The sequence below is a fragment of the Protopterus annectens genome, chromosome 9.part0 (genome assembly GCF_019279795.1).
Source record: "Protopterus annectens isolate FY-2018-M chromosome 9.part0, PAN1.0, whole genome shotgun sequence".
NCBI classification, from domain to species: Eukaryota; Metazoa; Chordata; order Ceratodontiformes; family Protopteridae; genus Protopterus; species Protopterus annectens.
The window spans coordinates 1,502,947,771-1,502,962,797 of NC_056743.1; the positions used below are offsets into that span (position 1 = coordinate 1,502,947,771).

Genomic DNA, 15,027 nt, shown 5'->3' on the forward strand with positions numbered 1-15,027 from the left:
ACACAATTAAGACTCGTGCACTTAACACAAATAGAAAGCTATAATTCAAAGTGTAAAGGGATGATGAAGAAGCAGGGGAGAAATGCAAGAAATAAGGAGAGAGAGATTTTTAAATGCAGATCCTTAAGGAAAATAACAGCCTTACTGAATCCATTCATCTACAATCCCTTTTCCTGTGTACATGGGGTCAGGGTACCACTTCAACGTGACAATCATTTAAAGCAAATGTTTACACCACCGGGTGGCTAACCCTGCCATGGTAGTTTTCCACAACACACACTCAGACGAACACTCGCACCTTGTGGCCAATCTAGAGTATCCAGTCCACCTACTGCATATCTTTGGAATGTGGGAGGAAACCAGAGTACCTGGAGGAAACCCACGAAAACACAGGGAAGACATGCAGACTGAATACTGGAGGCACCCCAGCTGAGAATCGAACCAGAGAACCTCTTGGTGTGAGGTGACAGCACTACCCACTATGCCACTGTGCCAACCTCTCCGCCGTTTTCATAAAGTAGCAGAAATTATTCTAGAACTAAGCCGATGCGAGAATGCAAAAGGAGATTCTTCCAATAGGGATGTCTGCAGTTCCACATGAAAGAGGACTGGAATTTACTGGAGAAAACTGGCAAAGGAGCAAAGGTACTGAGAGCAAATAACTAGAGAAGGAAGGGTAATAGAATGGGAAGAGGCCAAGAAGATATTTGGACTGCAGGCTAGCGATTGCCTTCCCTGTCCGGGATTGATATCAGAATATAGCCAAAGAGAAGGGGATCAGGGAATCCTAAGTGAAAGACCTGCTCTGGTAGCATTTTTAGTTGAATCTGGAACAGAAGCTGCTGTTCAAAAAAAAAAAAAAAAAAAAAGATAATTAGTAGGGCATATAAATATTGCATGATAACTATAAGAATAAATTAGAGGGAGGTTATAAATGATTGGAAAGAGACAGATTATACAACTCAGAAGGAAACAGTGGGAGGACATATGTATGGCTCCCAAATATGCAACAATGTCTAGAAGATTTAGGATTTTTGCTTGGAAGTGTTTGCAAAGGTATTTTTATACCTCAAGCAGACTCCAAAGACTTTCTTCCCCATTACAAATTTAATATTTGACATCTACCTGAGGAAAAAGTGTTAACTGGGAACATATGTTTTGAAAGTATAATAAGTTGGCAGACGTTAAAAATTCCTTAGAGTACTCTGTCAGAAATGTTGGGTGAGTAAATGGGTGTAACTAAGGAAATTATTTTCTTTTTTGGGGGGGGGTGCTGGGAACCAGGATCTGAACTGCCTAGACATAGTAAGGCCTTGCTAAGTTTCATTCTAGTGGCTGGCAAAAAAGACAATGACTAGAAAATGGAAGTCAAAGTCTAAACCAGCTGTATTTGAAGTAGTTGAATATTGTAGCAGAGATAAACGAACTAGAAGTGGGATCTTTAGAAAAGGGTAAGAAGTAATTATATAGAAAAAAATGGAAATTATTGAAACAATGCATGCAAGGTAATGTTTTGGGGATGGATTGAGGTTTAAGGGAAGGCAGGAATTGAGCAATTTATGTCATGTTAGACTGATAATTGTACAGAAGAATGTACATATATATATAGTGTGTGTAACTGTGAACGTTAGTCTGGTTTTGTTTTTTATGTAACTGTATGTTTGTCTGTGCCATAAATAATAATTCAATAAAGGTGTTAAAATAAAAAAAGTTAAAAAAAATAACCACAGCTGCTGCTTCTGGGTACCCAAACTTTGCTGAGCTGTCTTCTTCACTACCTAAAAGACCACCTTAATTACCCTAGTTTCAGACAACAGCTTAATTCGTAACCAGTTAAATTCTTTATTGCTGGCTATGTCACCTAACAGCCTAGTTCATTCTATTTAACTATGCTACTGTCCATTTTGGTTTACTAAAAGCCTTGTACATATACAGATATCATTGATTTTTGCTCTACAGTTTTTCATTGTAAATTCCATATCTGTGTTTGTGTAGGACCCCTGCGTATTATACTTGGAGTGGTACTGCTATCTGCTTTGCTTTTGTATCTTTGCATCAACTCTTGTATCTGTTGCCACCTGGACTGGATCTGAAATTGGTCATTTTGATCTGTATCCTAACCCAGAAAAAAGCATCAACAAGCATTGTAACTGACCTCCTTGTCTCCTGCACTATAGCCTTCTGCTTTTCAATATCCATTGTACCTTGCTGCAGACGCAAGTTGTGTTAATTTAGTAGCCCTTGCTGTTCTTTGCTGGTCAACTGCTTAAAATGTAGCGTGGTCAGTGCAGCAGAGCATCGCTAAGCTGTAGAACTTCCAGCAATAGAAGCTGCAGTTTGTGCCGCTGCCTTTAAATGCGCATGCTTTTCACTACTGACTGTTGGAAAATTATTTCCTTACTGCTTTATGCAGCTGCATATAATTAATTAGATCACTTCAAAATCAGTCTGCTGCTAATTAGCAGATGCTTATGCAGAAAAAATGTCACATAAAATAATAGCTCCATTTGTGGAGACACAACTTCGTGTGATTTAAAACTGTTTTTAAGACTTTTGACAATTTTTTGCCCCACACAACTGCCTCTTAACAGTGCAAGCCAAGCCTGGCATTGACCCCCCCCCCTTTTCCAACAGTGTTTGTGAAATTGTAGAGTTTATGGCTGTAAATTAAAGAAAAAAAAAGTGCATGCAAGTTAATTTATTGTTTACAGCAGTAGTAGAGTTTAGCATGAGGACAGTTTTTCTATTCAGTCAGTTATGCTTATTTGGAATGTTAATTATTTGTACTATCAGTTAATGTATAAGCTTATTGCTGCAGGTACATTTTTGTAGGTATGTACTGATGTGTTGTGTAAAATGAATGTATTGCAGTGGGTATATAATTAAAGGGTTATATGCGGTATTTCCTAGTGCTTATTTGTGTTGCATACAAGTCTGAATTGCTGTGTGTTTTGCATATGAGCTGTTGATGTACTGGACATTTGCATTCATATGTTACTTGTCTTTAGAAATGCTTTGGAAACAGTACCTCGCAGGAGTAAAGTGAAAAACCTAAAGATCATAATGTGGGGTAACTTTGCGAGGTGGCAAAGGAACTGATTTACACATAGGTTGTGGATGGTGTATTTTTTTTTTATTTTTTTATGGTGTTTACCCTTGTTGCCTACTAACCATCAGCTTCCTCATGGCCAATTAACTCGTTTGTTCCCCATCACTGGGACAATCATCAATTAGGGGGGACAATCATTCAGACAACCATAAGGTCTGGTTCAAGGGTTTTCAGCTTAAGCTCTATGTTTTCCGGTGACTCCTAGTGTGCAGAGCTGAAGGGGGAAGTGCAATGGGCTGTCAGAGTTGGATGCCCCTAATTTCCACAAGGGACTTTGGCGGTAAGCAGACAGGACCCTTCTTTCAAACACAGGAAGTAGTTTTTCCAGTCTTCATCTGAGAAATCATACTTCCTTTTGGCTCCCAAACACTGACAACATTCCCCAGCTCATAGGATAGGTGAGCAGGACATATCCCATCACTTCTTTCCCCTCTTATTTCATTCCCCTAGTGCCAAGCCTGCTAGTTGAACCTCAGTCATCTGGGTCGCAATAAAGACTCCATCCCTTTGTGCCACTAAGCCAGGCTATTGATGGTGTAGTATTGAACTGTTAAGCAAAATGTCAGTCCGATGCCAGAGAGTTTGCTGCTGGGACTGGTCTTGCTCAGCATAGTTTTAATTTGTAACTAATGTCACACCGGGGGTAGCAAAAAAGATAATCCCTTTAACACGTAGTAAATAGTCTGCTGATTACATCATTATGGAGGGGGGCCAGGGTGCTGCGACTGGTGTGAGAGGAGGACAGAATTGTAACATGATGAAGTGTTTGAGGCCAAGTAACTGTCATCTGAGGTTCATTATGAAATGCGACTGGGGAAAATCAAAGGACAACATATATTCTAGGAACATTTCTAAAACATAAGTAAGGAAAAAGAAAAAAGATCTTTTCAGGCTAATCCACACTGTGGACTGTGAGATGGCATTTGCAAAGGACAAATAAAATGCTGAAGAGCATGTTGCCAGATTTATGGACTGTGGAAATGTGGGTGTTGTCCTCCATGTTATGGTGGTTGGAGGACTCTTGTGGAATATTATGCTTTGTTCTTGAGGCCACACCAGGAAACTGATTTTATAGTGCAATGTTTGCAGCACAGCGTTACTAAGAGATTGGAGTGAATATAAGCATGCACTGCACCATTAAGGCAGTTAGATGCCGCAAAATGCAACGCATGGGAGAAGGCAGTGGCATGAAAGAATATTCAAAGCACAGACCTCTGACAGTAGGACTTCAGAGAGAGTTTTCCCTCATTTGCTTCAGCTTAACCATAAATTGGGTTGGTACTACCCAATTTTGTGAACTTCCTATCCCTGTACTACCTTCGGGTGGAGCTGCTGGATGGGAGGGGAAGTGGAGAGCAGTGTCAATCCCAGTGGTACCCAGTGGGTAGGGAAGCAGAGGGGTGGACTGGAGGCGCAGGGTAGTAGTAGTACCCTACAGTGTCATGTATGCTGCATGCACCAAGATTTGTCAAAGACCCCCTCCTGCTAACATCAGAAGTTACATCTGTAAACAAGGAGATCAGTGCAGTGTGACATTCTAAGGATGTACCCACCATGAGCCTTAGGCTAGTCATACCTTCTCAACATTCCTGCTCAACTAGCCTGGGATTGTACCAAGCCATGACCTCCATGAGTGATTGAATAACCTGCCCCCGGGATAGGCATACCCATATGCCCTGCCTGCTCTGACATATGCCCATGCTGTTATTTGAGGTCTGGTCACCTGGGCAACAGTTGGCCTTGAGCTCTCTGTGCCACCTTGGCACCAAGCTAGCTACAGTAAGAGAACATGTGGTTCTTTAATGTACTAAAACCAGTTCTTAGCTGTCTGGAGAGCGTAATTCTGCATAACTAACAAGGTCAGAAGGGTCTTATTCTCGTACCCTGAAATGTTTGGTATAACCAGTTATTGCACTATAAGAATAAAGGGGGAGAGAAAGATTTACAAAGCTAGGATGGTAAGGGCTGTGAAATGAACTGCCTTTAAATCACTGCTTGATCAATTTGGGTCTTAATTTTCATAGTTTAGTACTGTCAGATTCTTATATGATATTATGTTAGCAGTATGTTGTCCTATTGATCACTTCAGGGTTACCTTTGAGTAAAAAAAAAATGCTAGTTTGCAAAGGCTGTACATTTCAGATATGTACAAAGCATTTTTAGTCAGAGTACAGAATTCTTGCTCTGTTTTGAAGATAGTACATATAGAATCCACAGTGTTGATACAGAATTAGTATCTGTTGTTAAGAGTAAGATAATGTGGGTAATTCCATGATATCTTATTTGAGATAAGTAGTTAAGAAGTTTGGTGCATTCAGGGTGAGTGAATGAACTGTGTACCATTTGTGTGGATATTTGCTGTAGTGTCATGTATAAGGAAATCTTACCCTAAATTGCCGTTATTGTCTGCAACTGAACTTTTTACATGGGTAATGCAGCCCCGATGTACTAAGTTTAATAAGTAAATCTGTGTCTTTATCTCCCCACAGAATGCACACCTGGCAGTAATAGACTCCCTGATGACAATCCGCATGATGGAGATGACAAGTGCCATGACTGCGAGCTCCGACAAGCTGCTCAGCCCAAGCCCTTCCTCACCAAGCCTTGGGACTCTAGAACACAATATCTTGTCCTGGGTTAGCAAGGTACATCTTCAGCTCTTCTCCAGTGATTTACAGCAGTTGCAAAGTTATTCTGGGATTCTGTTTATAGAGCTGTCTCTAGTCGCTGCTATTGACAACAGAAAAAAGTGACCTTCAGACTGAACTGGATGACTGGATAAGGGGTCAACATTTGGTGCATAATTTCTTAAGTCATTCAGTAGTTACTGTCACTGGAGACTATTAGATGTAAGAAGCTAAGTACATCTAGGGGTCCATTTTGCTTTGTGAGGTTTCCTCAGTGTTTGGGATCCTGATTTGCCTGTCAGCATTTTAGCAGTGTGCTATAGTTTGTATGTGGTCTGATATTTTTTTGTAATGTGCCGTAAGTGCTCTTCATAGGTTACCGGTAGTAGCCAGAGTACTAATGTAAATGGCTTGTTGCATTACTATTCTGGATATGTTTAGGTGAGTCTTGTAGTTAGCAAGTGAAAATGGAATTAGTGCCTTTGGTAAGCTGCTGCTTAAATTATGTAGTTTGTAAAACAGTGCAACATTACTACTTTCAGTATGTTTTTAGGTGGGTCATGTAGGCAGAGAGTGGATAGGTGTTGCTTAATGGGATAATTTAGCATTTCTTTTCTGCTTTTTGCTTGCTGAATTGGTATTCCGGGCATGAGTTGTTCCTTAGAAAGGGTGCAATGCTTACAAAAAAGCAGAGCTAGCATACCTCTGTATACATTGGGAGACATTTCAAAGGTAGCATGATTCAGATTTGTTACTCAAGATACTAAATAGTAGAAGTTGCAAAACAGAACTTTGGGCACACTTGAAAGTCCACTTGGAAAATCTGCATTTCATGTAGCCCTGAAACCAGCTTAGAGACTCATCTTTTATATATTGTTGGGATTTAGAAATAGAACTTCTCCTCAGACTGTTTTTTTATTTCAACTTTTTTAATACTGGAAGTAATAGCATAACATAATCTGGAATGGTTCACTTACCCAGTTAAAATTGTGTTATGTAAAATATGTTGGTTAAATCATTCTTGAAATACATGCATTCCTTTTGAGGATTATTATAAATTAAAAAAAATTCAGTTTTCAGACTTAAAAAAATTACCTCTTCATTCCAGTTTTTCTTTGGTTTCTTTGAGCTCTTTACAGCAGTGAAAGTAAAATTAAGTGTTTCCCCGAGTGTTTTGCACAGGCTTCTTTTGATATATAGTCAGAAAAATCTGTGTAATGTTTGAGAGTAAATCTGTCACAGTCTTCTGAAGCAGATATGTGAGCTGCACTTAAGACTTGTAAGATCTACAGTAGGCTAATTAAATAAAATATAGGACCAAGTTTCAAACGACCTGGTGTCGGTGTAAGAGATCACCATAAACCCCATGCAATGACAGTCTGATAGACAATCTGATGGCCAGTTTTTTCATGATCTTTTAGTCCAGTATAGGTCCCAAAGAGCACAACTTTTGATTTTCCTTCTAGAAAAGCAGTCCAAAACATTGGCTTGTTTGTAACAGTATGCTATCCACTGCCATTTTTTAAACATCTTTATTAAATCCTCATATTTTATATTGCAACATGAGTTTACATACATTATTCAACATTACATAAACTGCTCAAGGCATGCATTCCCTCAAACCCTCCTCTTGAACATTATTCTGCAGGTATTGTTGCCAAAAATCCCATTTATTTCTATGAAATTTTTCAGCTACCCTTTTTCTAAAGCTCTCTCCTCCATTTCTTTTATCGCTTGTACATGTTCAAAACTTTGGTTGTGTTTACTACCGATTTTGATTTCCAGTTTCTAGTAATTGCTTTTTTGGTAGCCAGTAGCAATAAACTTAAAGGCTTTACAGTCTCTGGGCAGTTCAGATCCTGTTTCTCATCTCACTCCACAAGTTACATCCAGTTGTTCCCCAACTTTTCTGTAAAAGTACTGTGTAGTGTGTTTTTAAAATTAAAAAAATAATTGCCAACTCTTTATATCACAAAAAATGTTTCCAGTTACCTTTCTCTACCCCATTACATCTGCAACCTTTGTTTTCTTACCTCAGAAAATCCCTCTGAAGTCTAATTGGGGTGTAAAATACCTATACAGAACAAGTTCTTGTAAAAATTGTAAGTGTTCTGGACTTTGTTGCATACTTGGGAGCTCTACAAATTTCTTCCTGCTGTTCAGTTGTGATTTGCCTTCTGTCTTCCCAGTCCTCTGGTTGATTCTTTATATATATATATATATATATATATATATATATATATATATATGTATGTATATATGTGTGTGTGTGTATGCAGGGCCGGCCTTAGCCGAAATGGCACACCCTGGGCGAAGTAGTGCTCCGGCACCCCTTAAGCCCCACCCACACAACAGTCATGAAACACCCCTATTGAGCCACACCCACAGGGTCACTCCCCAAGAAAGCCACTCCAGTCATTTCCTTAAATTATTTAAATGCATAGGAAGAATAACTATATTACAAGGTATCTTTAACTGCAACTACTTCTGCATAGTATTTTCCACTTTAAATGCCAGATCTAGATCATGGTCAAATAGGGCCCTAGGCAGGGTAATAGACTGCCCCCCAGAGCAGCTGCTCCTGCAGCAACCCCCTCCCCCCAGCAGCAGCCCCCTCCTCAGCCATTCCAGTGTTCTATTATTTGGTTATTTCTCACCAGCTACCATGCATACTATTCTCTTATTTGCTTCTACAGTCATTACAGATATTGAAATGAAATAGCACAAACACAGGTAGCCATTTGCTAAACAATACAGTCTCGCAATGAAAACAGACTTGGCATAAGCAGTAAACTTCTCTGCCCTTGAAACTCACATTCATTGAAATGGAAAAATTCATATTCATTGAAACGGCATGAAAACCCACATTCATAGAAAATGCATCTGGCCAGTGAAGAATTAAGTTTACCTTTGGGCTGTTTTCAAAACAGACTCCTTGCACACAGGGCCATGCATACGTATATTTGTTCTTTGATTCACTTTCCTGATTGCATTGAATTATATTCTCTGTATAATACAGCACCACTTGTTAGTGTTTTAAATTTGTAGTTTTAAACATTCTTTTAATAAGCAATGAAACAAAATGTATGAACCAATAACTACCCATTTCAGAAATTTTCAACCATAAAAGGCCACTCAGGAATTCTGTCATTATAATCCACCAATATTACTCCATACTCACTATCTGTGCAGATGTAAAATTATCTGAATTCCACGTTAAAGAAATCCATACCTAATGAAGAGGTTGCTACCGGCAAAACAACTTCACATATCAATGTTTTATCTACAAATTCAGTGCTTGCTTTCCTTGAAGAATTAATTGCCTATAGTGCATTAAAAATTGGTAATATTGCAATAGAAAATGACCTATTGCAATAGGAAATGACCAACAAGTTCATAGTCACTAGGCATCTCATACAAAGGATATACTCAGGAGTGTAGAACCCCTATCCCCCTTATAATGCACCAAATAATCAGCAATCATATGCATAATGCAATATCAGCACTCCATCTACATGGTGTGGGAGTAGAATCCACAGCCTTCTGCACTAAAGTCAATTATGCTACTAACACTGCTTTCAGAATTTTACAACACAGTGTGCCTTTTGATAAACAAAAAACAGCTAGTTGCACATAGAAACATTTACACTTTTTAGAGTATGTTTTAAGTTTGTAGTTTTGAACATTTTTCCAGTAAGCAATGAAACAAAATGTATGAACCAATAATGACAAAACTACCCGTTTCAGAATATTTTAACCATAAAAGGCCTGTCAGACATCTGTCATTACAACCCACCATGCATTTTCTGAAGGAAATGAAGGCTGAAACTCAAATGTATGACATTTAGTTATTTAAATCTTCAGTGATTTACCAGAAAAAAATTGTGAGGAACAGGCCAAAAATATGAGGCAAAAATCTGGATAGTTGAGAGGTATGCATACCTCTCAATCTTACTGCAAGAAATCTGGACATGATGTGGATGCAATGACCATAAAAACAGGGACAGATTTTAAATATTACACTTTTAACTTAAAGTTGCTAGAACAGCTTGCATTTCTGAAGGATATGAAGTCTGAAAGTCATATATTTGAGAGCCTCGGCAGGTCTGAAAGTCATGTATTTGAGATCCTCGGCAGGTTAAACTTCAGGCAAATGATGCTTTTGAGTTCAGTCTTTGGCCATCCATAAGTTACTCTCTTTAAGAACTACCTGTCAGCCTCATCAAAGAATCAGTCATCAGTAAGTTTATATTTTACTTTTATATAGAACATATTATTAACTTCTGCCAATCAACTTTAGTGGTCTCTTCTTTATGGTACAAATCAACCTCATCATACTATAGTGTACCAGTGACACTTATCCAGGGACCAGTGCAGCCTATCTCTAAAGGTCCTTGGCTGCCTACCTTCAATGAAATACTTTATTGCATTCTGCTTGCACAAGTAAACTGTTCCTACTTCCAGCTATGCCCACCCCTGCCTGTTTGGTATCCCAGAACTTTAAAACTTCAGATTATATGCTCATTTATCCCCTTCCCTGCTGGTACACTCATCTCCTTAGAATATTTTAGGCTGTGCCTTACTCTGTTGAGCTATGTTCCGTCTTCATCCTTGTCATGAATTTATAGGGTATCTTGACTCTAAGCAGAATTTAAGAGAAATTTTCCATTATGATGAGGACATACCTTTGATATCTGTCATGTTAATTGCTGATATTAGTGCTGCCCCAGACTATTTGATCAAGTTAAAAAGAATAGAGGTGGGCTGCAGCCTCTTTGGATAAAGCCAACATCTCATAGAGATGGAGATGTCCATCTAATTCATATTCAGCATGTACATCATTCATGTGATGTATATACATGAAATAGGTTCATAGGTGTGTACTAGGCTAATGACCCTGGAGCCTTTACAAGCCTAGCCCATAGGATTACCCTGACATCATGCCACCAGAGCTTAGATCCCAGTGCCTCTGTCGAGTAGAGCCACTGGAGTGATCCCCGGGGTGAATTTTCTATTTCCCATCCACTCATCAAGATTTCTCTTGAAGAGGGCCAGTGAGGTGCTCTGTCTGACATATATGGGTAGTCAATTCCGTAGACTGGGCAGTCTCCAGGCTAATAAACCTGTCCCTCCAGCACGTTCTGTTGATTGTAGTAATGAGGTTGAGGTCTCTGGAGCGTGTGGTGCAGAGAGGGATGGTGGTAATTGTTTCCTTTGGTTTAAACACCGGAGAAGCTGTTAGAAGGACCAAAGCAAGCACGCTTCTGACCATGGGGAAAATAGTTTAATTTTAGAAGAAAACAGGAGCCATCAAAGTAGAAGTCTTTTGGGCAGGATAGTGTTTGTTTTACAAAAATAAAATAAATAAAAAATAAATGATACAAAAAAGAATGATTGCACTAGCAGCACCAGTTATTTCATGACAACTCCGTTGCATTATGTATATGCAAACACCGTAAGTAAAACTGTGATAACAAAAATAACATTGCTTAACGATCACCGCCATCGCAGTACAATAAAAGCTGAGATTGAGTCTATTTGCATTATTTGAAGACCATACTGTATCGCATTTCACTGGAGCTTTGTAAATCAGCGACAGTACTCCACCCCCCCCCCTTCCTTATTGCAGCTTTATTGGTGTGTTACAACTATGTGATGTTACGCTGCAAATCACAAGGGGTTAACTTGGCGAGGGTATCTTTGAATTGCCCATTCCATTTGGCTATATTAGAAAGGGGGTGTTGCAGCACATTCCATTCGAAAATCATCCCCCCAACTCCTTTTGGGAGCTCCAGTACCTTACATTCCCTTTCCGAGTAGGAAAGGAGTTAGTGATCCAGCCCTGGTGTAGAAAAGGATTACACAAAAACAGTAATACTGGAAGTAAAACCAAGGCCACATGAATTATCCTTTTTTCTTTAATTCTGTATGTACTTGTTTGTATTGTACATTGGACTCGAACTTGTGGATGGAGCTGGTGGGATACTAAGACTGTCGGGCACCTTTTAGACCTATAAGTGATGCAGGGTCCAGGGAGCGGGATAACTGATGCCTTTTGTGGTTGAATTTCAAAGAATCCTGATATTAGAACAAACTCTACTAATCCCCGTCATCACACATACATACACATGTAGATAAAAGAAAACTTTGGCGCATCCAGGGACTACTAAAGCACTTTACTAGCTAACTTTTAATAAGTTGAGGTACCAGAAAAAAAAACAAGACAGTTTACAATGCCCTTTACAAAGGTAACATGTTTGGAAAGGAGCACAGCGTGATAAGAAGCAGTCACGCAAGTGGTGCTTGTAACACACTGGCCCCTACTGCTGTTTTTTTTTTTTTTTATTATTCTTGAAGCCTCCAGTCCTGGCCAACCTGCAGCTGTAAAGGTGGGAGGAGCGGTCGCTTCCCCCTCCTCGCCCTACGATTCCAGTGCCCTATGGTTTATTTATTTTAATTAATTTACTTTTCTTATTAAGAAAAATAAATTAATTAAAATAAATAGATAAATACACACAAATTGCCCCCTTTACAAGGCCGGCCTGTACAGCGCCCTAGGTGGTCGTCTAGTTCGCCTATGCCTAAGGCTGGCTGTGTATATATGCAATATTTTGTATACCCTACCAGTTATCCTTTTTAATTCCATCTTTTTTTTTTTGACTTGGCTATAAACCCAGCAGAGCTAGTCTTTCACTTAAGAATCTCCCATCCCTTTGTGTTTGCCTGTATTTTATCAGTCCCTGATATGAAAGGCAGTCTCTAACCTGCAGTCCAAACTTCTGCTTAGCCTTGTATCCCTCTGCTGCCTTCCCCGCCGAAATTTTTTTGCTCCCAGTACTTTGGTTCCCTTATTAATTTTCTCCATTAAATTCCAGTTCCCTCTTCTTGAGGGCTTTCATTCAAAACCCAAGTCTCTCTCTATCTTTCAGACTTGCCCCCAGTTTCATCATCCTTTTCTACTTTGCCTGCATAACCTTTTAAATCAGATAACCTTAAACACACCCTAATAGTACACACAACCATAAAAAATTCTGGACAGTCATTAAAGAAGTTTTGCATACCATCAAAAAATTCAACCCTACCCCCCCCAATAACTCAACACTCAAAACCACAATATAGTTCAACTGTTATTTCATAGATAACATAGGATCTGTAACCAAGGATTTCCCAGCATCTAATCTCAACCCTGCCCAATAGCCACATTTCTCCACATCCGCTTTCACTTTCATACCTCTGCCCATATCCTATATAAAACTACCCTTAAAGCTAAATTGTGCTCTACTTCAGATGATAACCTTCGAAGCGAGTACCTTAAGATAGCAGCTAATAACATTGCTTATCCTGTCTCAGTCCTTATGAATAGGCCAATCCAGGAATCCTATGCTTCCTCTCTTTCTGGAAATAGTCACACATGGAAATTCCAACATAAATTATTATCTTTAGAACTATAGCAATCTTATCAGCCTCTCCAAAATACTTGAAAAATATGTTCAAAAGCAATTGCTAAACTATCTCCTGCAGGAAGAACTACCATCCCCCACGCAACATGGATTCTATTTCCCATAGTACTAACACTGCACTTGTAACCTGTATAGATACTGTCAGTAAAGCTGGAGACAGTGGCAAAATAGTCTCCTCTTTATTTCTAGACTTGTGTAAAATGTTCGACACAGTTTGTCATAGCAAGCTTCTACTTTAAATGTCCTCACTAGGTCTATCTCAGCCCACCCTTCTGTGGTTAAAAAAAATGCTACCAGTAGGTATCAGTCAGTAACATGGCACACTACTCTCTTTCCATACCTCCAAGTCACCACTGGTGTACCGCAAGGCTGTATCCTTGGTCCCCTCCCCTTTTAACATTCTCACCTACACTCTTCAGACATCCACACAATAGGCCTTCCTAATACAGCACACAGATGGCTCTACACTCATTTGCACATCTGCCAACATGGCACACCTCCAAAAAATTACTTGGGAACCTTTAACAGCCACTGAAACATGGCTTTGTAACTCACAACTCGCGCTCAACCCGCCTGCAAAAAAAAAAAAAAAAAAAAAAAAAAAAATACTTTTTTCCACAAATCCCTCACTCATGAAAGAACAAAATTTAAAGTCCTCTCTCTTTGTAATGCATCCATTGAGGTCACTTCTCCTAACATTCTGTTAGGTATGGTAGTGGATGATCATCTTAAATTCGACCTGTATAAACAAAATTGCATAAGAAAAACTCATTAAAAACTAGGGATGCTTTACAGAGCCAGAAACATTTCTCAGCAGAGCAACTAAAACTACACTTGCCACTTCTTTTCTCCTCCTCACATCTCTTTATTGTGCTCCTATCCTTACTAACTTCCAGGCATCACAAAAATAAAAATTTTAACTGCTATAACAAAGTTGCTAAATTTGCAGTAAATACCCCTTTCAGAACCCACCACTGTATAGCACTAAAAATCCTAAATTGGTTAGCACTACCCTGTCAAGTGACATACACAGATTCTTACCTTCTTGCCTGTACTTGTACCATGTTGCTAAGGCCTGGAACGCCTTACCTGTAACCATCGGGTCAGTACCCTCCCTTTCATCCGTCCAAACCACTCTGAAAGACTTCCTAGCCAAAAGCTAGCTTTGTTCTTACTCAGCACCAGGATAAACTATATTTCGGTAAATGTGAACAAGTACCTATTCATATCTTACACCTCTTTACTCTCACTTCCTTAATTCTATCAATTTTTCTTCCCTTGCTTTCTCCCTAAATATATCATAAGCCTGCTTTCCCTCTCACTTCATATTACAGTTCCTCTCTGTATTACACTAACTTATGTTTCTTTTCTCTATAAATTGGCTAAGATTTCTATAGATGCAAGATAAAATTTATTCTTAACCAATGTTTTGTATCATAAACACGAATACCACTTCTACCAGGCAAATGCTTCCCTCAACAATTGACAAAAATATATCCACTCAAAAATAATACGAGTAGAACTAACACATGGTCCAGCCTCAAAAAAACAAAAATCGAGCAGACTCTTTGATAAAATAAAACTTAAATAAAACAAGTGAGTGCTTTTGCAATATCATTTATTGCTTCCTCAGACTATAATTGACTGACAAAATACCGAACTATATAAATATAATCTAACCAGTCAAGTGCTAATAACATAGACCCAACCCCCAATGAAAAACCATGACATGTAAACATAATGAAACAAGTGGCATTGTTATAAAATAATTCTCGTTAAAATACATGAATAAATAAAAATGTAGTTAAAGTGACACACTAATTGTATCCCT

The 15,027-nt window shown here is 38.9% G+C and overlaps 1 protein-coding gene across 1 annotated transcript in view; it reads left to right on the forward strand.

Annotated features, from left to right (window-relative positions):
- Nucleotides 1-15,027, forward strand: part of CAMSAP3 (calmodulin regulated spectrin associated protein family member 3) — a gene marked incomplete in the record, with an annotated part of 1,204,937 nt that overhangs the window by 657,793 nt on the left and 532,117 nt on the right. Inside the window, 1 exon segment of the mRNA XM_044084445.1 lies at nt 5,599-5,754. Coding sequence (XP_043940380.1) covers nt 5,599-5,754 — 156 coding nt within the window.